Source organism: Eleutherodactylus coqui, chromosome 7, assembly GCF_035609145.1.
Source record: "Eleutherodactylus coqui strain aEleCoq1 chromosome 7, aEleCoq1.hap1, whole genome shotgun sequence".
In the NCBI taxonomy this organism is placed as follows: Eukaryota; Metazoa; Chordata; class Amphibia; order Anura; family Eleutherodactylidae; genus Eleutherodactylus; species Eleutherodactylus coqui.
The window spans coordinates 20567880-20589491 of NC_089843.1; the positions used below are offsets into that span (position 1 = coordinate 20567880).

Below are 21612 nucleotides of genomic sequence, written 5' to 3' on the forward strand. Positions count from 1 at the left end.
ATGTGACGGACGTGAGAGAGTCTGGAGATGATGGAGATCAGCAAGAGCCGATGTGTAATTTGTGTTTACTTAATTATGATATCTTTGCTGTATGATCCTTGTAGATGTGGCATCACACACCGTCTGCTCGTCCATGGACATACAGCTCAAGGCAGCCATTGGACGATGGGGTGATCTTGGCGCATCATTACTACAGCCAATCAATCGGCTCTCATGTCTGTAGTATCTACTGCTTCCTCTGGAGTTACTTCGGCCATCGTTGACCTAACAAATCTACACGATGTTGCCTTCACAAGGCTGAAAACCTGGATATTTTCTACACCTCCTCTTTGGAGAAAAGCTCTGCTCGACGCTGTGTGAACCTGGCCGAACACTTCCCCCATGAAACACTATACTCTGTATAACAAGACACTCTGGTAAATAAAGTATACCCAATTTGTATTAAGACTATGATGAAAATGTTTATTACGTTACCAATATTGTTCCATTTTACAATGTGCATTCCAAGTCTGGATTTCATTTATTGTGTTAAAACAGTAAATGGAAAAAAACAGCAAAATCATCCCGAGAATTTATTGGAAATATGAAACATTTTGCTATTATGTTGGGTAAGAGCTAAGCAACTTTACTGTCGAAATTCCTGGACAAACCCTTGGCCTCGGGAGACCTTGACTTCAGGCTAATTGTTCCATCAAGTTCTTGAGTGTTCTTCTCATCTCTGGACCTGTAAGGTCGAACAATGGAAGGAATCCACCAGGAACCTGACTACAGTATGCGACAGAGGACTTAAAGGGGTTGTCCCATCCAAATTCTGTCTGTAAGTGCTAGTGGGGGGGGGGGGGGGTATAGATTTCATAAAGAGACCTTCCTACAGCCAGAGCAGAGAGTCGCTGCGAAGAAGGATCAGCTGATTGTTGGGGCAGATCGAGTCTCAGAGGGGGTTTCCTGGAGAAAACGTGAATACATGGGGGAGGGGGGAATCATAAAAACCAAATGCTACATGTTCTAGAAACAAAAAGAGAGTAAAAACTATGTAAAAAAAAATTGAACAGAGCTTCAAGGTGTTTTCAGACCTTAAAAAACTTACTCCACGGTCAGGAATTGCATAAAAGAATAAAATAGCTATTACTTCCCCTTCTTCCACTGTGCCTCCAGTCTCCTCCGCCCCAGTCACTGCTGAAACAAGAAGTGATGACATCACATTCATCATTCACAAGACCGTTGGCCTCAGCAGTCATGTGTAGGGACAGCGCCTGAACGCTCGGCCAGCTTTTGGCTACAGTGGTTATGTGAGCACCAAATGTGACGTCGTCACTTCCCGATTCTGTTGACTGATTCAGCAGTGCTGGACCAGAGTGTAAGATTTTTTTTAAAGGTCTGAAAACCCCTATAAAGCGACCCTCTGGTTTCAGGACAAAATCCCATCCCAGGACTGGAGAGGACAGGTCGAATATTACCTACGGTTGTTCTTCGCTGTCATCACACTAATCCACCAGTTTCAAGTCCATTTTTGGCAGTCTGATACAATCTTCAGACTACCTAACCCCAGCAATCAGTTCCCTGATTGGCTAGAGCTGCTTGCGTGATTGGCACTGACCACAGTATGCACTAGCTATTAATAAAATTGATGCAGTCATCTTGGATGGCCAAAAATGAGATTCGGAACTGGTGGGTTGGAGAGGCGGCAGAGAACAACAGGTGACATATAACCCATCCCCTCTGGGCCCAGAACAGAACTTTGTCCTGAAACTGGAGGGTCGCTTTAAGATAAAATAATGGTATTATGAGGGACACACTTTGTCTAGCATGATTATTAACTGCATCCAAAATGCTCCTCTGGTTTCAAGGACAGCGGAGGGTGAGAAGTGCTCAGCACCTGCCAGGTGCCAATGAAAACTTACAGACATACAGGGGGTTCTACGACTTCATCGTCCAGATCTTGGCAGTCATGGGGGAATAAATAGTAGGACATAAATAACGTAAAGAGTCTATTGGCTTTTCTTCTGGTTCTAAGAATCACAACTTTGTGGCTCTACCCTAAGCCTTGTATCTCATGCCTAAGGCCACTGCGTTGGGATCATCACAACTCACGCTCCGGATATTGAAGGTTATGAGAGGGCAACACTATGGGGTGACAGACATCGGAGGAACATATAAAATGTATGTCCATTCAGTCTTCTTTACAAAAATGTTCAAGAAATCTGGTCATGTAGAGTTCAAATTCTTCTGCTAGGACATGGTGGACGTCTCACTACTGGATGGGATTACACTTTATAGAGAGATGGGGAAAAAGTATTCACATAATTTAATTAAAAACAACTCAGAGTATTTTAGGGAAATGTCTATCATGTCCACAACATATAGAAAGTGCAGTATAAAACCATCCGCCTCCACCCTTCACTATGAAAGTCGATAACCTATGAATTCCACATTAAAAAGACCCGTTAGAGGGAGAAGGAGGGGTCATGACGAAGTAAAATGATCATCCTATGTTATGAGGTTCCACAAATCTGTGCCATCTTTGTCTTCCACACCTGATAATGGAGATCTCCGGCTGGATCCAGTGTCACCACATCGAGAAGGATGAACCTGGCAGTGCATTGAGGAAAATAATCCATATGAGATGAGTTCAGATTAACTTTACTAGGAAAATGGTCCATCACAGGGTACATAGGAAAAGAAGGTTTGGTCCTATATGTACAAGAGTCCTCTATCAAAAGAAGAACTGGAAAGGCACCTTGTGTCCTCTTCCGTGTAATGCTTACCCTTCACGTGAAGAAGGGGTTATGGAGGAGACTTTTATCCCGTGGATCCTTCATAGTAACTTAGGAAACTTCTTGGATCACCATCAAGATTCCACTGACTATACCAGAAGATCCAAGTCCTTGCTCTTCAGAATTTAATAAGAGTCCAGGATATAATGAGCTTGCGTCAACCATCTTGAGATAAGCATCCTACATAGGTGGCACAATGAGGCCGGTCATGGCTGGAAGGAAAACAAAAGCAAATGGGAGTGATAACCATAATGATGGGATCCTACAGTAGAGTCAACTCTAAACTTTTTGAATGGTCCCAAGGAGGTGTGGAAGCCGTGAGATACTTCTGAATACTCAAGTTGTGAAATACACTTAAGATGTTACCTCTTTATATAAATCCCTCATTATATAATTCCTCCCTGATCCCCACCGATCTCTTACTCTCCCGATACATTTGTATCCCCTTCGTCTGCCTTAGTTACTTCCTGCCTCAGTAAGCTTGGTAGATCCCCTTATGGCATCCTCCGTGCAATAACTCCACATTTAGGCTTGTTATAAGGTATAACATTACCCCACCACAATACATAGGTCTTCCATAATGGTGCCCACCAGTTATAGCCACTTACCTTGAAGACTGTTTGCACTGGTGCTGGTACAGGTGGGCGGGGGGGAATTCTGTGGCCGCACCACAGGTGCAAAGGCGCTCTTTTGCTTGACGGCTGAGATCATATTGACTGGAGAAAAGGAGAAGACACCGGCAGAAGTGGCAGAGTTTGCACTGGATGGAAGAGTTATGGATGAGGCTCCCAGTGGGGGACTTGCGGGCATAACTGAGGAAATAAAGGGGAATTCTTGGTTAAAAAAATGTCCTCAATACTCTGTTTACTATGATAATCTACTCGACAGTTCTACCCATCAGGTGCTCTCTGTCCAATGACCGGGAAATCTCTTTCAGGTGGTGAACATCTAGAGCTACAAAGCACCCAAAGGTGAAGTTCAGAGCAATGGTGTCAACTAGAGATGAGCGAGCACGCTTGGTTAAGGCAGTTACTCGAACAAGCATCGCTCTTGAGTAACTGCATACTGGTCCGAGCAGATTCAGAGGGCTGCGGGGGTGAGCGTGGGGCAGCGTGGGGTAGCAGGGGACAGAGAGAGATCTCTTTCACGCTACCCCCTGCTCACCCCCCCCCCCCCCCCCAAATCTGCTGAGACCAGTATGCAGTTACTTGAGAAGAGCGACGCTCGCTTGAGCAACTGCCTTAACCGAGTGTGCTCGCTCATCTCTAGTGTCAACACATACATCATTGGCAACATGAGGGGGTGCCATCTTTATATCAGATTTGTTCACTTGAAGCCCCTTGGACTCCTGAACGGTAAGGAACCCGGTTGGCAAGCCACTGAAGAAGAAGTATGCCTCCCATCTCAAGTTGGTCCAAGATGTGCTGAAAACCCCCTTCCTTTTATTTCAAAGAGAAGTTTTCATTCTGTCTATATATGTGATTTTAGTATGTTTTATTATGTTCGTCTTGCCTACTATACCGCCCCGTTATATCGTTATTTATCATATCATACGGTTTTATGCTATTCCATGGGTTTCTGGCTCTTTAACATTATTTCTATGATAACTAGATGTATTCATACTAGTATTTATTTTATCGCTCCCGTATTACAATATATTACTTATTTTACCTATTATATATCCACATTTACTTCAAATATTTATTTCTTTATATTACGTATTTGCGGGAGGAAGGGACCAGCTGATTGGTGGAGGCGGGGAGCAGCAGCAGTTGCCGCCGGCGTTCACCACTAATCAGTGGTACGTAATGGCAGCAGTGCAAAGGAGAAAGAGAACTGCTCTCTTCCCCGGATATGGAGCCGACCCGGGCGGCAGTGGTGTAATAATGACGTGCGATCCTTATCACACAGCCACCGTCCGGTTTCTAACTTCGGGACGTTCGCTTTATAAGACGCATTGACTTTGAGGGGTAAAAAAGTGCGTCTAAAAGAGCGAAAAATACGGTACCTTGACTGCCCTCTGTATACTAGTTTTACCCAGCCTGACTGATGAAGGAGTTCACCCTGAAACGCGTATCTTCTGCTGGTTTTCAATGTATTTAATAAAAGAGAAGTTCGATATTTTATCCCACCGTCTTGTGTCCTTCATTGGAGAGCAGCGCCAAGATACCAGTTTTTTAGCCTTCACCCATAATAACGAGCAGTCATGGAATCTATGGCGCACCTAAGGTGACAAAATGACCAGTGTATGGGAATCCCTACACGAGGACAGGGCTCCACACTCACTTGCATATGGAGAATTGGCAGTGGAGCCGTTGAGAAAGCTTGGAGAGGCCGGTACTCCCAGGCTGGTCATCCCGCTTCCTGCATAGCCATTCATGCTCGAAGTGATGGTGTTGTAATTGGACTGCTGAGGGGTTGAGCTGGGTACGTAGCCGCGTGGAGAGACACTGCTTGTGTTTCTGGAGTAACCTAGAAGAGAGGCAATATGAATATTAAAATAAGGGGAACAGCATAGACATCTGATATCAACACCCATGGATAAAGGCAGTGCTTAGCTCCACGGGTCTCCCCTGTACCTTGATCGGAAGTCTGTGCAGATTCTGCAATGTTGATGGCCAATTGACTTCCAAACGAGTTGACACCCATCATGCCGGTGTGGGGGTGGTTGGTCGTTAGTGAGGAGAGCTGGTTGGAGTTGCGGGGTACGCTATACAGTGCTTCAGCAATGTCTGCTGCTCTTTTTAAGATAATGTCCTAGAGGATGAGCCAAGGCTTGGTATTAGTTATAGTTCACTAAGACAGAAACGTATACTCCTACAGGGGCGTAACTATAGGGGACGCAGAAGATGCAGTTGGACCCTGGCCCCAAAGCCTTAAGGGGCCCATAAGGCCTCTCTTCTCCATACAAGGAGCCCAGTACTATGAATAAAGCATTATAGTTGGGGGCCCTGTTACAGGTTTTGCATTGCGGCCCAGAAGCTTCAAGTTACGCCTCTGTATGCATATGTACATTTCTACCGAACAACGATGGCTAAAGATGGACTACACATGAAGTGTGGAGCACTGGAGGCATTTTGCAGCAATTTATCTCTTTGCTGGCATGACCCAGCTGATTGTGCCTGTTTATGGAGGAACCAGTAGGGTCATATCACTCTCAACATGAACAATTCCATCAGCTATAACAACTATGAAAAAGGTAAATCAGTGGACATTTCACCAATTAAACTCTGCCTATGTACAAGGAAAGCCATTAATGTTTTCCTATTACGTTAATACTCCACAAAATCTTACCTGGTTATTGTGAGGCATTCCATATAATGCTTCCACAAGGTCAGCGGCTCTCTTCAACAAGACCTCCTGAAGGCAAGAAGAAGATGGTTAATATTAACATGGCTTTAATTAAAGAGACAATCAGAATGTGATAAGTCAGTGGTGGCCAATAGGTAGATACTGATCTACAGTTAACCCTCAGATTGGGGCTCAGTCGATCTCAATCAACAGGCAGACTAAGAGTGGGGACAAATAGATCACGATCTATAGGTAAAGCTGAGATTGGGGACCCGTAGATCTTGATCTGGTCATAGAGATTGGACTGGGACCAGTAAATTCCAAACCAAAGATTGACGTCAGATTAGGGACTAGTAGATTCTGATCACTAGATCTTTACTCATGTAGCCTTCAGACCGGGGACCAGTACACGTTGATCTACACATAGACCTCATAGTGGTGGCCGACAGATTTTGATCTACAACAACATCACAGATTAGGGACTCATAGATATCAATATACAGGTAGACCTAAGAGTAAGGACCAGCAGATCCTGATCTATAGGTAGAGCTTAGATTGGGGGCCAGTAAATCTCGATCTACAGATTAACCTCATAATGGGGACAATAATTCTTGAGCTACAAGACAACCTCAGATTGGGAACCAGTAGATCCCAGTCTACAGGATGAAGTTAAATATCTGCAGCTAGACCTCAGAGTGAGGACCAGTAGATCTCAACTGACAGGTTGACCTGAGATTGGGTACAAGTACACTTTGATATACACAGACTTTATAGTAGTGACCAACAGATCTTCATCTAGGGGAAAACCTCAGGTTAGGGGTGAGTAGATCTTAATCTACATGTTGACTTTACAGCTGGGACCAGTAGATCTCAGTCTACAAGTTGACCTAAGAGTGGAGACTGGTTGATACCGATCTACAGGCAGATCTCACTTGGAGAGCAAGTAGACCCTGATCTACAGATTGGCTTCAAATGGAGACTGATGGATCTTGATGTACAGGTAGACACCATCCTGATCAACAGCATCTTGAATGATCTACAATCACGAGCAACTATGGAGATCATTGGTTCTATCTACACTACTTTAATGGGTCATTCCTTAAAGTGAAAAAACTTGACTTTGGAACTTGATGGAAGTTGTCATTCCGTACAGGTAAATCCACCTCAATTCCACCAACCTGCTCAAAAAGTTCTACTTTCTTGGCTCTTGTTGGGCATCCATCCTCATCAATTCTTTCAATGTCTGATCACTATTTCAATGCCAACTGCTGATTGTTTCTACAGATATATCCATATCCTGCTGCCTTTATTTCATTACTTTTCTTTAAGTACTTCGTTTCTCCTTCCCACCCCCATCACTCTTGCTCTCTCCTCACCCAATGTCTCCTCTGTTCTTCTATAAGACGATACATTAATCTTCCATTACTTCTTCCGCCTCAGTCCTATCAATCGAAGATCACACCAAGGCTGAGCTTGAAGCCTCAATCAGCTGCTAATTGTATTCATCCATGTCCCCAGGGGCCAACGTAAGTTACAGCGCCGCGCCTCCACTTAGGGCCCAATCTACTTAGTAACCACTTCTTTGATGGTCATAATGCAAAAAGTGGATTATATATAATGTGAAATTATTGACCCACCTAAGTGGCTCCTTTAAAGAACAAGATTATCCTGGTCTTAAAGGCAGAACCAGTCGATGTAAAGCACATATGGAAAAAATTATCCTTTTTGGAAATGCTAAATCTCGTGGCTTTTTGAAGTTTTTCTTTCTTTCTTACTTACTTTCTCTTTATCATATATGCATTCAGTGCATATTCAAGTTTACACCAAGCACCACAAAATCTGATGCAGAACAAGGCTTTAGTTTCTGCAATGCCAACTAAGCATAGCCTATCACTGATTCATAAACAAAAATGCAGAATTCAAGATGGGATCATCACATGAGGACTGAAGTCAGAGAACGTCTCAGATCCTATGTACTGAGTGAACAAAACAAGAAAGTGCAGCAATATTAGACAGACCATTAAAGGTCAGCGGGTCTCTGTGGACGCAGGATCAGTGAAGCAGGGGGGCGTAATGACTTCTCTCCTTGGACAGCTCCTCACCAGATCACTGGAGCATCCTGTATTTATCATAAAGGGAGACAGCACTGAGATCTGCTTGTCCTCCACCTGAGATATCCTACAGAGAGGAGGCATCCTGGGACTCAAGAGGATGACATATACCGAGAATAACTAATATGCCGGAGTTCCTGGTCCAGTCTACAGAGCATCCTCAGGTATTCTCCACCGGCGAGACACCTCAAGGAATGAATGACACTTGGAGATATCTAAACCAAACCTCTACACTATCTACATGTAGGTTATATACTACGTTGACAAAAGTATTCGGACACACATAGAAGGTGATAAAATTTGATTTTAATCACATTTTTCAGTATGATGTTCGGTAGCCTTTGGCCTTAATGACCGCAAAAACCCTACTAGGCCACTTTCCATCAAATTCCCATAGATGTGTGGAGGGATCTCCCAGAATGTTTCTATGCCCACTGACATTGAGAGCTGTCTTCACTATAACCAATGGCCTTAGTCCTTCCCAGCAGAAACCCCCCACACTATAACAACCTCCTCCATACTTCATGGTGAGATGATGCAGTGGCCTCGCAACCTCTCTCCAGGCCACCGTCACACCCAAGTGCCACCATCCGATCAGAAGATGGTGTACTGTGATTCATCTGTCCACAACACTGGCTTCCACTCAATTACAGTTGATGCTCCAAGCCCCATCGCAAGCGCTGCTATGCATTCACTGCTGTTATGTTGTGTGCAGCCGCTCGTCCATGGTAACACTTCACATGCTGTTCCCTACAGATGGTTCTGGTACTGATGGATGTCCCCATGGCCTGTGAGACCCGCTGAGCGAGGGCAGACGATGGCTGTAATGTCTTTACAGCCCGTACAAGGCTTCATTGTCCATATTCTGGCAGGTTACGAGGTCTCCCTGAATGTGGCAGCACCGCACACACCGGATGTCCTCCATCTTCCAATAACATGGCCAGCAGTGGATTCTGGAAGGGCCAGAAGCTGCTATGTCCTATACTGATTGGTTGGTAACATCCAGCTACCAGACCCTGTTGTCAGCTGTACACCTGGTGACATCTCACCACCAGACCCCGTTGTCAGCTCTACACCTGGGGGGCATCCCCCACCAGACCCCGTTGTCAGCTCTACACTCGGTGACATCCCATCACCAGACCCCATTGTCAGCTCTACACCTGATGACATCCCACCACCAGACCCCGTTGTTAGCTCTACACCTTGTGAGATCCCACAACCAGACCACGTTGTCAGCTCTACACCTTGTGGCATCCCAACACCAGACCTCGTTGTCAGCTGTACACCTGGTGACATCCCACCACCAGACCCCATTGTCAGCTCTACACCTGATGACATCCCACCACCAGACCATGTTGTCAGCTCTACACCTGGGGGCATCCCCCACCAAACCCCCTTGTCAGCTGTACACCTGGTGACATCCCACCACCAGACCACGTTGTCAGCTCTACACCTTGTGACATCCCACCACCAGACCCCGTTGTTAGCTCTACACCTGGTGACATCCCAACACCAGACCTCATTGTCAGCTGTACATCTGGGGGCATCTGATGGTTTCTGTACTGCATTATGCTTGTGTAATACTCTCCTTTATACCTAATGCTCACACGTCCAATTTGCATATCCCCCTCACCTGACAGCACAGAATTGGTAGGGGTCCCAATAAGTTTGTCAACATAGTGTATTAACTCTTGAGGGTGTGTATAAAGGCCAGCTGATATCAAGGGCAGGAGATTTTCTTTCCCCCAAAACTGAAGAAGCTTAGACAAAGGAAGCCCACGGCTACACCGCAATGCCAATTGTCTTTTTGGCATGCAATGTTGGCATTCGGCAACCACTGAAGATCTCCATATAAGCTCTCTAAGGCCAGATGGTATGTGTGGTGTCTGTGGAAGTAATCAGATGACTGTCTCAGAGGACTCCTTGATCCATTGCTGTAAAGGAACCATGCTCTCTCATTGTCTCCTCTTTTCCTAATGTCTCCGGGACTAATATAAAGAGAACAGACCCCCATGTACTATTGTTCTATCCACCTCCATCATGCCTTAGCCTCAGTCATGTCTTCATAGTTTGTAGTTACCATTGCTCCATGCCTATAAACATTAGATGGATCCCACAGAAACCAGCTAAAGTCTATGGCGCAGCCTGACTTCCATCTGACATCAGAAGCTGGGACTGGAAGGAGAGGGAGGGGGATTTGAAATTTTAGATGTTTCCTATCCAGTTCTATGGCTCCATCTTGGATAATAGAGGCCTTAAGTGTGGAAATGTCCATTGACTTCTAAGAAAGAGTATTGTGGGAATGCCCTGTGAACTGTGCAGGAAGGGGAGGGGGTGAGCTGTGACCATCACCAATGGACTTCTATGTAAGAGTGTTGTGGACATGATCTGTGACCTGTGCATGGAGGAGAAGGAGGTGAGCTGTGACCCTCCTTGTCCTATTAACTTACATGGTAGAGTGTTGTGGGCATGCTCTGTGACCTGTGCAGTGGTAACTGTACAGGTATGAAAAGTGGAACTATGACCATCCCCTATTTATTTCTATGAGACAGTATTGGGGCATAATCTGTGACCTGTGCAGGGAGGAGAACGTGGTCAGCTCCGAGCCCCCTCACCTACTGACTTGCATGAGAGAGTGTTGTGGGCATGCTCTCTGACCTGTGCAGAGGTCAATGTGCAGGGAGAAAAAGTAACTAGGATCCTCACCTTCTGATTTCTATGTGAGAGTGCTGTGGGCATGCCCTGTCACATGTGCAGGAAGAAGGAGGTGATCTGTGATCCCCCTTACCTATTGACTTCTATGAGAGAGTGTTGTGAGCATGCTGTGTGACCTGTGCATGGAGTAAAAGGAGGTGAGCTGTGACCATCACCAACTAATTTCCATGGTAGAGTGTTGTTGGCATGCTTTGTTACCTGTGCAGGGAGGAGAAGGAAGTGAACTGTGACCATCACCTATCAATTTTTATGGGAGAGTGTTATGGGCATGCTTTGTGAGCTGTGCAAGGAGGAGAGGGAGGTGAGCTGTGATCATCACCCACTGATTTCTATAGGAGAGTGTAGCGGGCATGCCTTGTGACTGGTGCAAGGAGGAGGAGGTGGTGAACTGTGACCATCACCTATTGACTTTTATGGGAGAGTGTTGTTGGCATGCTTTGCAAGCTGCCCATGTGCAGGAAGGGAGAGGCAATCTATGACCATCCCTTTTTGACTTCTATGGGAGAGTGTTGTGGGCATACTCTTCAAAAAAGACACCTACAATGTATACAAATATATGTTTAACATAAAATCTTGCCTTAAACACTGTATTCTATGATAATACGCATCCTTTTAGGCTGACACTGGGGCATATCCTGAGATCCAGGGCAGGAGTAGAACATGACCGTATATTGCCGATGTATAGAGACATGAAGGCTCCGTGGAGCAGATATGATATCGGGGTACCAAAACATGACGGATGGTGAATGAGATATGTTATATATAGAGCATTGAAGCTCATGGGACCCGGCCACAAGTCCTGGCAACCCTACAGGTCACATCCCGAGCCCCACAGTCACTAATCATTACACTTAATTCTCAGTAAGTCTTTTATGCGAGGTCTAATTAATAGTATGAAGGCAACTATGGGATTGTTTCATCATACAAGAAATAGGAGGACGGCATTAACGGAAACTCTCCTTGTGTAATACATAGCGTCTACTCAACGTCATGCAGTCAGAGGTGTCGCTCCAAACTCCTGGGCCCCCACAATAGCTTCATATTTATAGTCTTGCTGTTGCATTTTTTCCTACCAGCTTGTTGCACGCTCACGACTATTACCTCCCCAGGCCATTGAGGGTTAAGTGCTGAGGGACAGGGGGGTCTTGTCACCATCAAGGCGCTGGGAGCATTTATCATTGTTAGGGACCTGTCTCCGCTTCATTCCTTGCAACTCTCCATTCACTTCTCATCACAATGCAGAAATCTTACACCTTTAACCCCTTCTGTCTTGGAGGGAAACGCACAAATGCAGATCTGGGGCCTGGGGCAGGTACATCACCATACCATGATCTAGGCGTTGGGTGGGATCTTATGTCTTGCATTAATCATGAGCATCAGTTTTTATAGACTTCTGTTACTAGTCACGGTCACAGATCTTCTGTCTTAGGGAATATATGGGACACCAAAGAAGAGTCTACATCTCAACTATAACTTGATGTCCTAAAGTAGTGAAGGGGGATGACGCCGACCACCTATGTGGTCCGGACCAGTCAATAACACCATGGGACCAGGCAGAGGAGGGGGAGATGCTAGCAATAGGAATGTGCAACGTTTCTCCTTTTGGTTGCCCGTCCAACTCTTTAGGGCCCTATTATGGCCTCTTAGATGTCCCTTTCCAAGCTTCCTGTACATGTTCCCACTGATCTGGGGCTGAGGGACCTCTCCGTGTAGAGTCAGTCTGACGTACCACCAAAGCTCCCCCAACCAATCCTCTCCTAGTGAGAGAGACACATAAATAAATGTTATTCTCGCTCTGATCTGTCACTAGTTGATAAATGGCTTCAATTTGGAACCTGCTTTAAGCCGTCATTTCTGATCAAACTACTTTGTGTCCCAATGGAAGCTCCACCGGGGCGTAGGCATCACTGATCATTTACAGGTTGGTGAGCACAGGCTCCACGGGAGGGAGACGAGACCTGGAAGTGTACTGCATATGAAGATTAGAGGAGAAGACTACGCTACATGGAAGCAGGAATAGTGATCATTGCTGAATCAAGAAAATAACGGCGGAAGCAAAAAGAAAAAAAGCTTAAAAACAGAAATTTAGATGGCGATAACTCAAAAATTCACAAACCATTAATCCACGACCCAACTATCCATAACCCAACCTGTCACATCTCAACCAGCCATGACCCAACCAGTCACAACCCAACTATTCATAATTCAGCCAACCACAGCCCAAATTGTCACAACCCAACCAGCCATAACAGCTAGCCACAATCAAACCAGCCATGACCCAACTAGTCACAACTCAACCAGGTATAACCCAACCAGCCTAAACAGCTATCCACAACCCAACCAGACACAACTATTCATAATTCAGCCAAACACAACCCAACCAGTCACAACATCTAGCCACAATCCAACCATTCACAACTCAACCAGCAAAAACAGCTAACCACAACCCAACTAGACACAACTCCTCCAACCATGACCCAACTATTTATAACAAAGCCAACCACAATCCAACTTGTCAAAATCTAACCAGCCACACCTCAACCAGCCAGGACCCACCCAATCACAACCCAACAGCCTTCATGGCCAGCCATGACTCAACCAGTCCCAATCCAACTATCCATAACAGCTAGCCTCAACCTAAGCAGCTATGATCTAGCCAGTTATCCTTAAACTCTAACTCCACATGTGTTGCTATATCGACACAGCATCATTAGTATTACACCTAATTACATACTCTGTATTTATTCCGCTTCTTGCAGCCTCCCACCGGAGTGTATTCTGCAGGGTACACAAGACCCAGCAGTCACTTCCTGCCTGTGTGACCACTATATGGGGTCACCAAGCTGCATGTATTAGACTAGTCACACGAGGTTGTATGTTCTAAACAGTCCGTCTCTCCATGGTACGAAGACTGATAAGAAAACAGTAAAATAAGAACAGGTCCAGAAACAACAAGGTTTGTGGCTAACATGCAAGGGTGGTCTTGATTCACTTGTGCTCTGTGGGGTACTTTCTATTGATGCTCTTGCTCTTGTGAATCCCCACATTGTGCTCAAATGATAAAAAGTGCCCACATAGCACTGCCAGACAGTTGCTGGGGGTGCAAGCTTCGGATACCCAGGCCACCAGTGCCAGTGATGCCCTCATAAGTATCTTTACTTAGGCTCCAAGAAGGTCACACAGCATTTCTTGCCTATATACAAGTGCGGCTTTGAATCACCTTGTGGTCTAGAATCTGGACTCTAGATGAAGGCTCCTACCTTGGGTAATCTCTCAGGGTCTCCTGGATGCCTGGGAACCACCTTCTGTAATCTCTGGAAACCGTAGTCTATCGTAGGTTCATTCAGAGCTGTAAAGAAAGAAGACTGGGGTGAAATCATGGACAATGGATGGCTCCTACAAAAGGACAAGGGTGTGCCGCTAAATATGGGTGTCTGATGGGGCCACAGATCCAAAATAATCATCACCAATGAGCGGCGTTTAGAAAACTGGACATGTCTCACTAGATGACCCAAAAGTTGATGCCCTCTTGGAACTAGGGTTTAACTCATCAGAGACGGAGCGCCTCAGGAAGGGATGACCAAGTGTCCATGATAACACCTGTGCAGGATACATATGAAAAGGTCCTGTAGATGCCGAACCCATAACGGAGTTTAGTGGCTGAAGTCTCTACAATCCATCCCAAATATATGTAGATGTAGCAAAAGTCAACCAACGCTGATAACTGGCTGCAAAAAGTTATCCTAACACTACAGAAGCTATTGAAAAGGCAAGAAAAAGTTCTGTGCTACAGTTTATTTAATGCGTTAAAGTATCAAGTTAAACTTTGCTACATCCGTACCAGATATTTTAATATTTTCCACCTGTTATTTGTAAGCAGGTTAACCCCTTCCCGCTCCAGGGCGTACGTTTACGTCCTGGCAGAAGGGTACTTCCTGCAACAGGGCATAAACTTACGTCCTGGGGATAGCGCAAGATCACTTATGATCTCGCGCTATCCCGCAGTGGCAGCCGGCTGTCAGTCATAGTCGGCCTCTCGCTACAACAGCGGGGGGGGGGGGGGGGGCATCGGAGATGCACCCCATGCTGTTAACCCCTTCCCTGCCGCGATTTATGTAGATAATGGCATGGGAGGGGTTCACAAAGGGAGCGCGCTCCCTCTGTGAAGTCACCGGGCTCTCACGATATAATCGCAGAGAGCCCAGCTGGTTGCTATGGCAACAGGACGCTTTTTCTCATATTAGCATAAAAAAAAATCTAAAACCCCACATATTTGGTATTGCCGCGTGTGTAACGACGCATACAATAAGCTGCACATGCTTTTGACTGTGCGGGGAAAAAAAGTGTAAAAAAAAAACCCACTAAAAAACTGAGGCAAAATGCTAAAAGTGATCAAAAAAGCTGTATGTACCACGCAAATACTAAGCCCTCACAGAGCTCCGTACATAGAAAAATCAAAAAGTTAAAGAACTTTGAATGCAGCGATTTAGAAAAAAAAAAGATTTCCAAAAAGAAAGGGTTTTTATTGCAGAAAAGTGGAAAAACCTAAAAAAAAATGTAAGAATTTTGGTATCGTTGTAACCGTACCGACCCGCAGAAAAAATGGAATGTCTCATTTATGCTGCATGATTAACGCTGTAAAAAAATATCTATGGCAGAATTGATGCGTTTCTCTTTCTGCTATCATAAAAAAAATATTAAAAGTGGAGAAGAAAATCCACCAAAAATGGTTGTGTCCTTAAGCCCAAAATAGGCCGTGTCCCTGAGGGGTTAATATATCCAGGACTGGTTCTTGTCCCGGGCAAGTGGCAAAGCAGAATCCTTTTAGACAGTTTGTCTCATAAGCTACACATATACGCCATCACATAATGCTCACATAGCATTCTCATATACGTAATACTACAAAATCAGCTCACATAAAACCACCACACAATGCCACGTACAGCCTACGTAATAGCACTATAATACACTCATAAACAGCCAAATTAATACTGTCATATAGTACCAAAATAAGTCATATACAGCCCACACAATACCTCTATATAGTGCCAAAACAACACTGCCATGTACAGCTCCTTATAGAGTGCAAAAATACTACTACTGTGTGCAGGCCACATAATACCACCATAGTGCCAAATTAATACTGCAGGGTACAGCACACATACTGCCATTGTATAGTGCAAAAATAATACTGCCATGTACAGGCCACAAAAAAAACCCATATAGTGCCAAAATAATATACTCATATACAGCCAACTTAGCATTGCCATACTGCCATATAGTGTCAAAATAATACTGGCATGTACAGCCCACATAATATCGCTATATAGTGCCAAAACTATCCTACTATGCACAATCCACTTAACACTGTATAGTGCAAAAATAACACTGCCATATACAGCTCACATAATACCACAATACAAAATAATACTGTCATGTAGTGGCAAAATAATACAGCATCATACAATCCACGTAATACTGCCATATAAACCCCACATAATACAACCATGTAGTGCCAAAATAATATTTCAGTGCAGCTTACATAATATCCCCATAGAGTGGCAAAATAATGAACTCATATACAGCCCAAAAAAGACCCGCATATCACCCTACAGTACCAGAATAATATACCGCCACGATATTGCTAGTGCCATACTGCCATGCACTGTCCACGTAATAACACTGTGCAGTGCAAAAATAATACCACCATGTACGACTCACATAGCGCCACACAGAGTGTCAAAATAATTCTGCCTTATGCAGCCCACGTAATCTCGCACTTAGCACCCAAATATGTTTTTCCGCCACATTTTCAGATTGCTCCGGGGGTCTGTCCAATTTAACCCCATAAAACCTGGGGTCAAGGACACATTATCGCACCCCTGATCCCATCTCTCCTGATCTGGCAGGTATAATCAGACGCGGGTCTGTCAGTACTTCCACGAACAACAGATATTGGGTCAAGTACCACGTTCTCCAAACCCCCCTCAGACCTGGGAGTGGACAGGGTCAGATCTGATCACTGCCGATTTCATGGCCTCCTCTCAGCCTCTTATCTTCTCCTCTTTATCTTTTCCCAGAACCTAATAAATAAGCCTCTTCTTCCATAGTAATCTATGAGTAATACAAGCATGGATCCTGGAGGGGGAGGATGGGTTATATGGAGGTTTATGTGACCTCTGACCTGCATCCCCCTCCTACTCACCATATGACTCCACCATGGACCCCCGGCATGATGATGGATTACCTGATTTAGACTAAACATATGTATCTCAGCAACCCCCAAGCTTGCTCCACTCGGCAGTAATTTGGATTGATTGGGACTCTGCTCTGCTGCTCCTCCTCAAGGCACTTATACAAGGAGACTCGTCAGGAAAGATGATGCCTCTGTCGTCTCGCAGGCCTTAACCCTTCATGTCGGCAGTGCGGAAGCCTTAGGCTGGGCTCACACGGGGCGGAATTGCCGTGGAATCTCCATGTAGACTTTCCACACGGAAATTAAACCCGAGCCTAGGCAGCGGACACACCGTTGTGGCCAAGCCGTGCTGAAATTGACATGCTGTGTGGAATCTATGGTGTACAGTTCCTGGAAAAGCATATAACTGTTTCGTTGCCCAGTGGCTCCCATTGCCTGAGGTACCACCGTTTTGTTAGAGGGTCCCCCAAAATCGTCTTCCTCTATCAGTTGGGGAGACAAAGGAAAGAAAGTATTTCCCCTGGACCACCCTGTTATATTATGAACCCTAGTCTAGCCCGACAGGCAGATGAGATTTGACTAGGAGTGATAGTGGAGCATGGCGTAAGACTTGACAATCTTCAAATCCCAACAGTGGGCTCCTTTTCCATCAGTCCGCCTGAAAACCAGCCATAAACTTCACCATCAAAAATCAGTACTGGGAATTGGCCAGATCAGGAGTGAATCAAACAGTGTAGGAGCAGGTGGCATAATGCCAGGAGCCAACAGGACTACTTTTGTATGGAGATATTGAGAACCTTTATATGGATAAGCAGATGTTCCAAAAAAGTTGGATGTCGGCTACAAATTTGTTGACCATGGCTCCCGGAAGTTGTCCAGCCTTGGCCTAGATCAAGATTAACTACTGGCTGAAATGCTGATAAACCCTCCATTTATCCTCTTGCCCAATCCTGCCGAAGGACTTTATGATATTATTTTCACGACATATAAGCAATGCCAAACTGAGAAGGCTCAGGGCCATCAAATGGAGATTAGTGATGTCACTGTCTGAACAGTGACATAATATGAGATGTATGCTAGGTCTCAAAACCTTTTAGGCGGTCCACCATTTATTTCAACTCTTGTTTCACCAACTGCAGTCCAGCCCAACACACTGATGAGCTTTAGCTTGGTGCAGCAGTGGACAGTGGCATAAAGCTTTGAGCCACCGTCCATCAGTCACCCCAAAAACCCGCCATAATCTTCACCATCCAAAAACAGTACTGGAAATTGGCCAGCTCGGGAACAAACAAAACATTGCAAATTCGAGGAGCTCGTAGTACCGCAACAGGAGCCAACACCTTAGTATGGAGATATGGAGAACTGCAACATCAATAAGAAGAGGTCCCAAAAAAGTTAGGTAAATCGCTACAAATTTTTCCTTCTTGGCTCCTGGTAGATGCCCAGCCTTGACCTACAGCATGATTGCCAACCAGCTAAAGTGCTGATAAACCCTCCATTCATCCACTACCACATCCTGCTGGAAGGCTTTATTACATCCTTCTACTGGTCACCCAGCTTTTGTAGGTCCACATGTACATGACGCATGAGAAAGTCCGCTAAAAATGTGCTGGGCCATCAACTTACGATTAGTGACATCACTGCCCTAATTCTGACATAATCTGAGATGTATGCTAGGTTTCAACAACTTTTGGAAGCTCCTGAGCCTCGTGTGGTGCAGAGTGTAAGCTCTCGCCTACGACCTGGAGGTTGCAAGTTCGATTCCCGCATGAATCAGGTAGCCGGCTCAAGGTTGACTCAGCCTTCCATCCTTCCGAGGTCGGTAAAATGAGAACCCAGCTTGGTGGGGGGTAATAAGTAATAATTACCTGAAAGCGCTGCGGAATAAGTTGGCGCTATACAAATACCATGATTTGATTTTTTGATTTGATTTGGTTTTACGAGGACCATCATTGTATGTGGATACTGGAAATTGTTAGAAGGTCTTCCGCTGCTTTGCTGTTGACTACTTGGTCTGTGCACTTAATGCAGCATGTCTTCTGCAGCCGAGGCGTGATGAGACGGATGGTGGGAACCAGTTCCTGCAGGTTACACCGGACGCATGTGAAATATTCACCCAGATTACGTTCTTCCTCTCTCGTCGTGTGTTAATGATCTCTGGTCATTTTTCATATTTTATCTACTGCTCTGTAAAACATATTGCAGCAAGAAAAATGTCTCCTAATAATTGGAACCACATGTTGTAACAATAGAAACTAGATCTCTCCGAGATTTTGGTGCAATTCAGGCCTCGCTGGCCAATCCATCCGGAAGAAAAAAATGAGCAAAAAAAAATACTAGCCAAAAATGATTGACTCTGTGTAAGCAGCTGCTCCGGGCCGGGGTGATGAGCGCAGCGTACGGTGGGTGGTATCCAATAATGAAATGTTACTTGGAGAAGTTTCTATGTCGGAAGTTTTCCAGGCAGGGCAATTAATTTCCTGTTAGCAGCTGCTTTTCACACATTTCATCACACTCCTCCAAGACATTTCTGGATGCTTCAACATCCCAGGGTTTGGCCATGTCAGAGGAATGAGATCCCATTCTCCGATCCAGTATCCGCCCAGATTCTCTGTACATCTACACAAAAGCCGAGTACTAATATATACTGTGTTTATTCTTAACCACAAGGGCAGTATTATAATAATTATATTCTTGTACATAGGGGGCAGTATTATAGTAGTTATATTCTTGTACATAGGGGGCAGTATTATAGTTGTTACATTCTTGTACATAGGGGGCAGTATTATAGTAGTTATATTCTTGTACATAGAGGCAGTATTATAGTAGTTATATTCTTATACATAGGAGGCAGTATTATAGTAGTTATATTCTTATACATAGGGGGCAGTATTATAGTAGTTATATTCTTATACATAGGAGGCAGTATTATAGTAGTTATATTCTTGTACATAGGAGCAGTATTATAGCAGTTATATTCTTGTACATAGGGGGGCAGTATTATAGTAGTTATATTCTTGTACATAGGGGGCAGTATTATAGTAGTTATAGTCTTTTATATAGGGAGCAGTATTATAGTAGTTATATTCTTGTAAATAGGGGGCAGTATTATAGTAGTTATATTCCTGTACATAGGGGGCAGTATTATAGTAGTTATATTCTTGTACATAGAGGCAGTATTATAGTAGTTATATTCTTATACATAGGGGGCAGTATTATAGTAGTTATATTCTTATACATAGGAGGCAGTATTATAGTAGTTATATTCTTATACATAGGGGGCAGTATTATAGTAGTTATATTCCTGTACATAGGGGGCAGTATTATAGTAGTTATATACTTGTACATAGGAGGCAGTATTATAGTAGTTATATTCTTGTACATAGCGGGCACTATTATAGTAGTTATATTCTTGTACATTCGGGGCAGTATTATAGTAGTTATATCCTTGTACATAGGAGCAGTATTATAGTAGTTATATTCTTGTACATAGGGGCAGTATTATAGTAGTTATATTCTTGTACATAGGGGGCAGTATTATAGTAGTTATATTCTTGTACATAGGAGGCAGTATTATAGTAGTTATATTCTTGTACATAGGGGGCAGTATTATAGTAGTTATATTCTTATACATAGGGGACAGTATTATAGTAGTTATATTCTTGTACATAGGGGGCAGTATTATAGTAGTTATATTCTTGTACATAGGGGGCAGTATTATAGTAGTTATATTCTTGTACATAGGGGGCAGTATTATAGTAGTTATATTCTTGTACATAGGGAGCAGTATTATAGTAGTTATATTCTTGTACATAGGGGGCAGTATTATAGTAGTTATATTCTTGTACATAGGGGGCAGTATTATAGTAGTTATATTCTTGTACTGAGGGAGCAGTATTATAGTAGTTATATTCTTGTACATAGGAGCAGTATTATAGTAGTTATATTCTTGTACATAAGGGGCAGTATTATAGTGGTTATATTCTTGTACATAGGGAGCAGTATTATAGTAGTTATATTCTTGTACATAGAGGGCAGTATTATAGTAGTTATATTCTTGTATATAGGGGGCAGTATTATAGTAGTTATATTCTTGTACACAGGGGGCAGTATTATAGTAGTTATAATCTTGTACACAGGGGGCAGTATTGTAGGAGTTATATTCTTGTACATAGGGGGCAGTATTATAGTAGTTATATCCTTGTGCATAGGAGGCAGTATTATAGTAGTTATATCCTTGTACATAGGAGCAGCTTTATAGTAGTTATATTTGTGTACATAGGGGGCAGTATTATAGTAGCTATATTCTTGTACATAGGAGCAGTATTATAGTAGTTATATTCTTGTACATAGGGGGCAGTAATATAGTAGTTATATTCTTGTACATAGGAGCAGTATTATAGTAGTTGTATCCTTGTACATAGGAGCAGTATTATAGTAGTTATATTCTTGTACATAGAGAGCAGCATTATAGTAGTTATATTCTTGTACATAGGGGGGCAGTATTATAGTAGTTATATTCTTG

At 44.0% G+C, this 21612-nt stretch overlaps 1 protein-coding gene across 2 annotated transcripts in view; it reads right to left on the reverse strand.

Annotated features, from left to right (window-relative positions):
* Window positions 1-2516: 2516 nt before the first annotated feature.
* Window positions 2517-21612, reverse strand: part of LOC136572383 (transcription factor COE3-like) — a 109585-nt gene continuing 90489 nt past the window's right edge. For both annotated transcript variants that reach the window (XM_066572910.1, XM_066572909.1), the window contains exons 11-16: window positions 14152-14240; window positions 6069-6134; window positions 5354-5531; window positions 5061-5246; window positions 3383-3586; window positions 2517-2986 (exon numbers count right to left, since the gene is read on the reverse strand). In XM_066572910.1, the coding sequence (XP_066429007.1) occupies window positions 2955-2986; window positions 3383-3586; window positions 5061-5246; window positions 5354-5531; window positions 6069-6134; window positions 14152-14240 (755 nt within the window). In that variant the 3' untranslated portion in view covers window positions 2517-2954. The remainder of the gene's footprint in view (window positions 2987-3382; window positions 3587-5060; window positions 5247-5353; window positions 5532-6068; window positions 6135-14151; window positions 14241-21612) is intronic.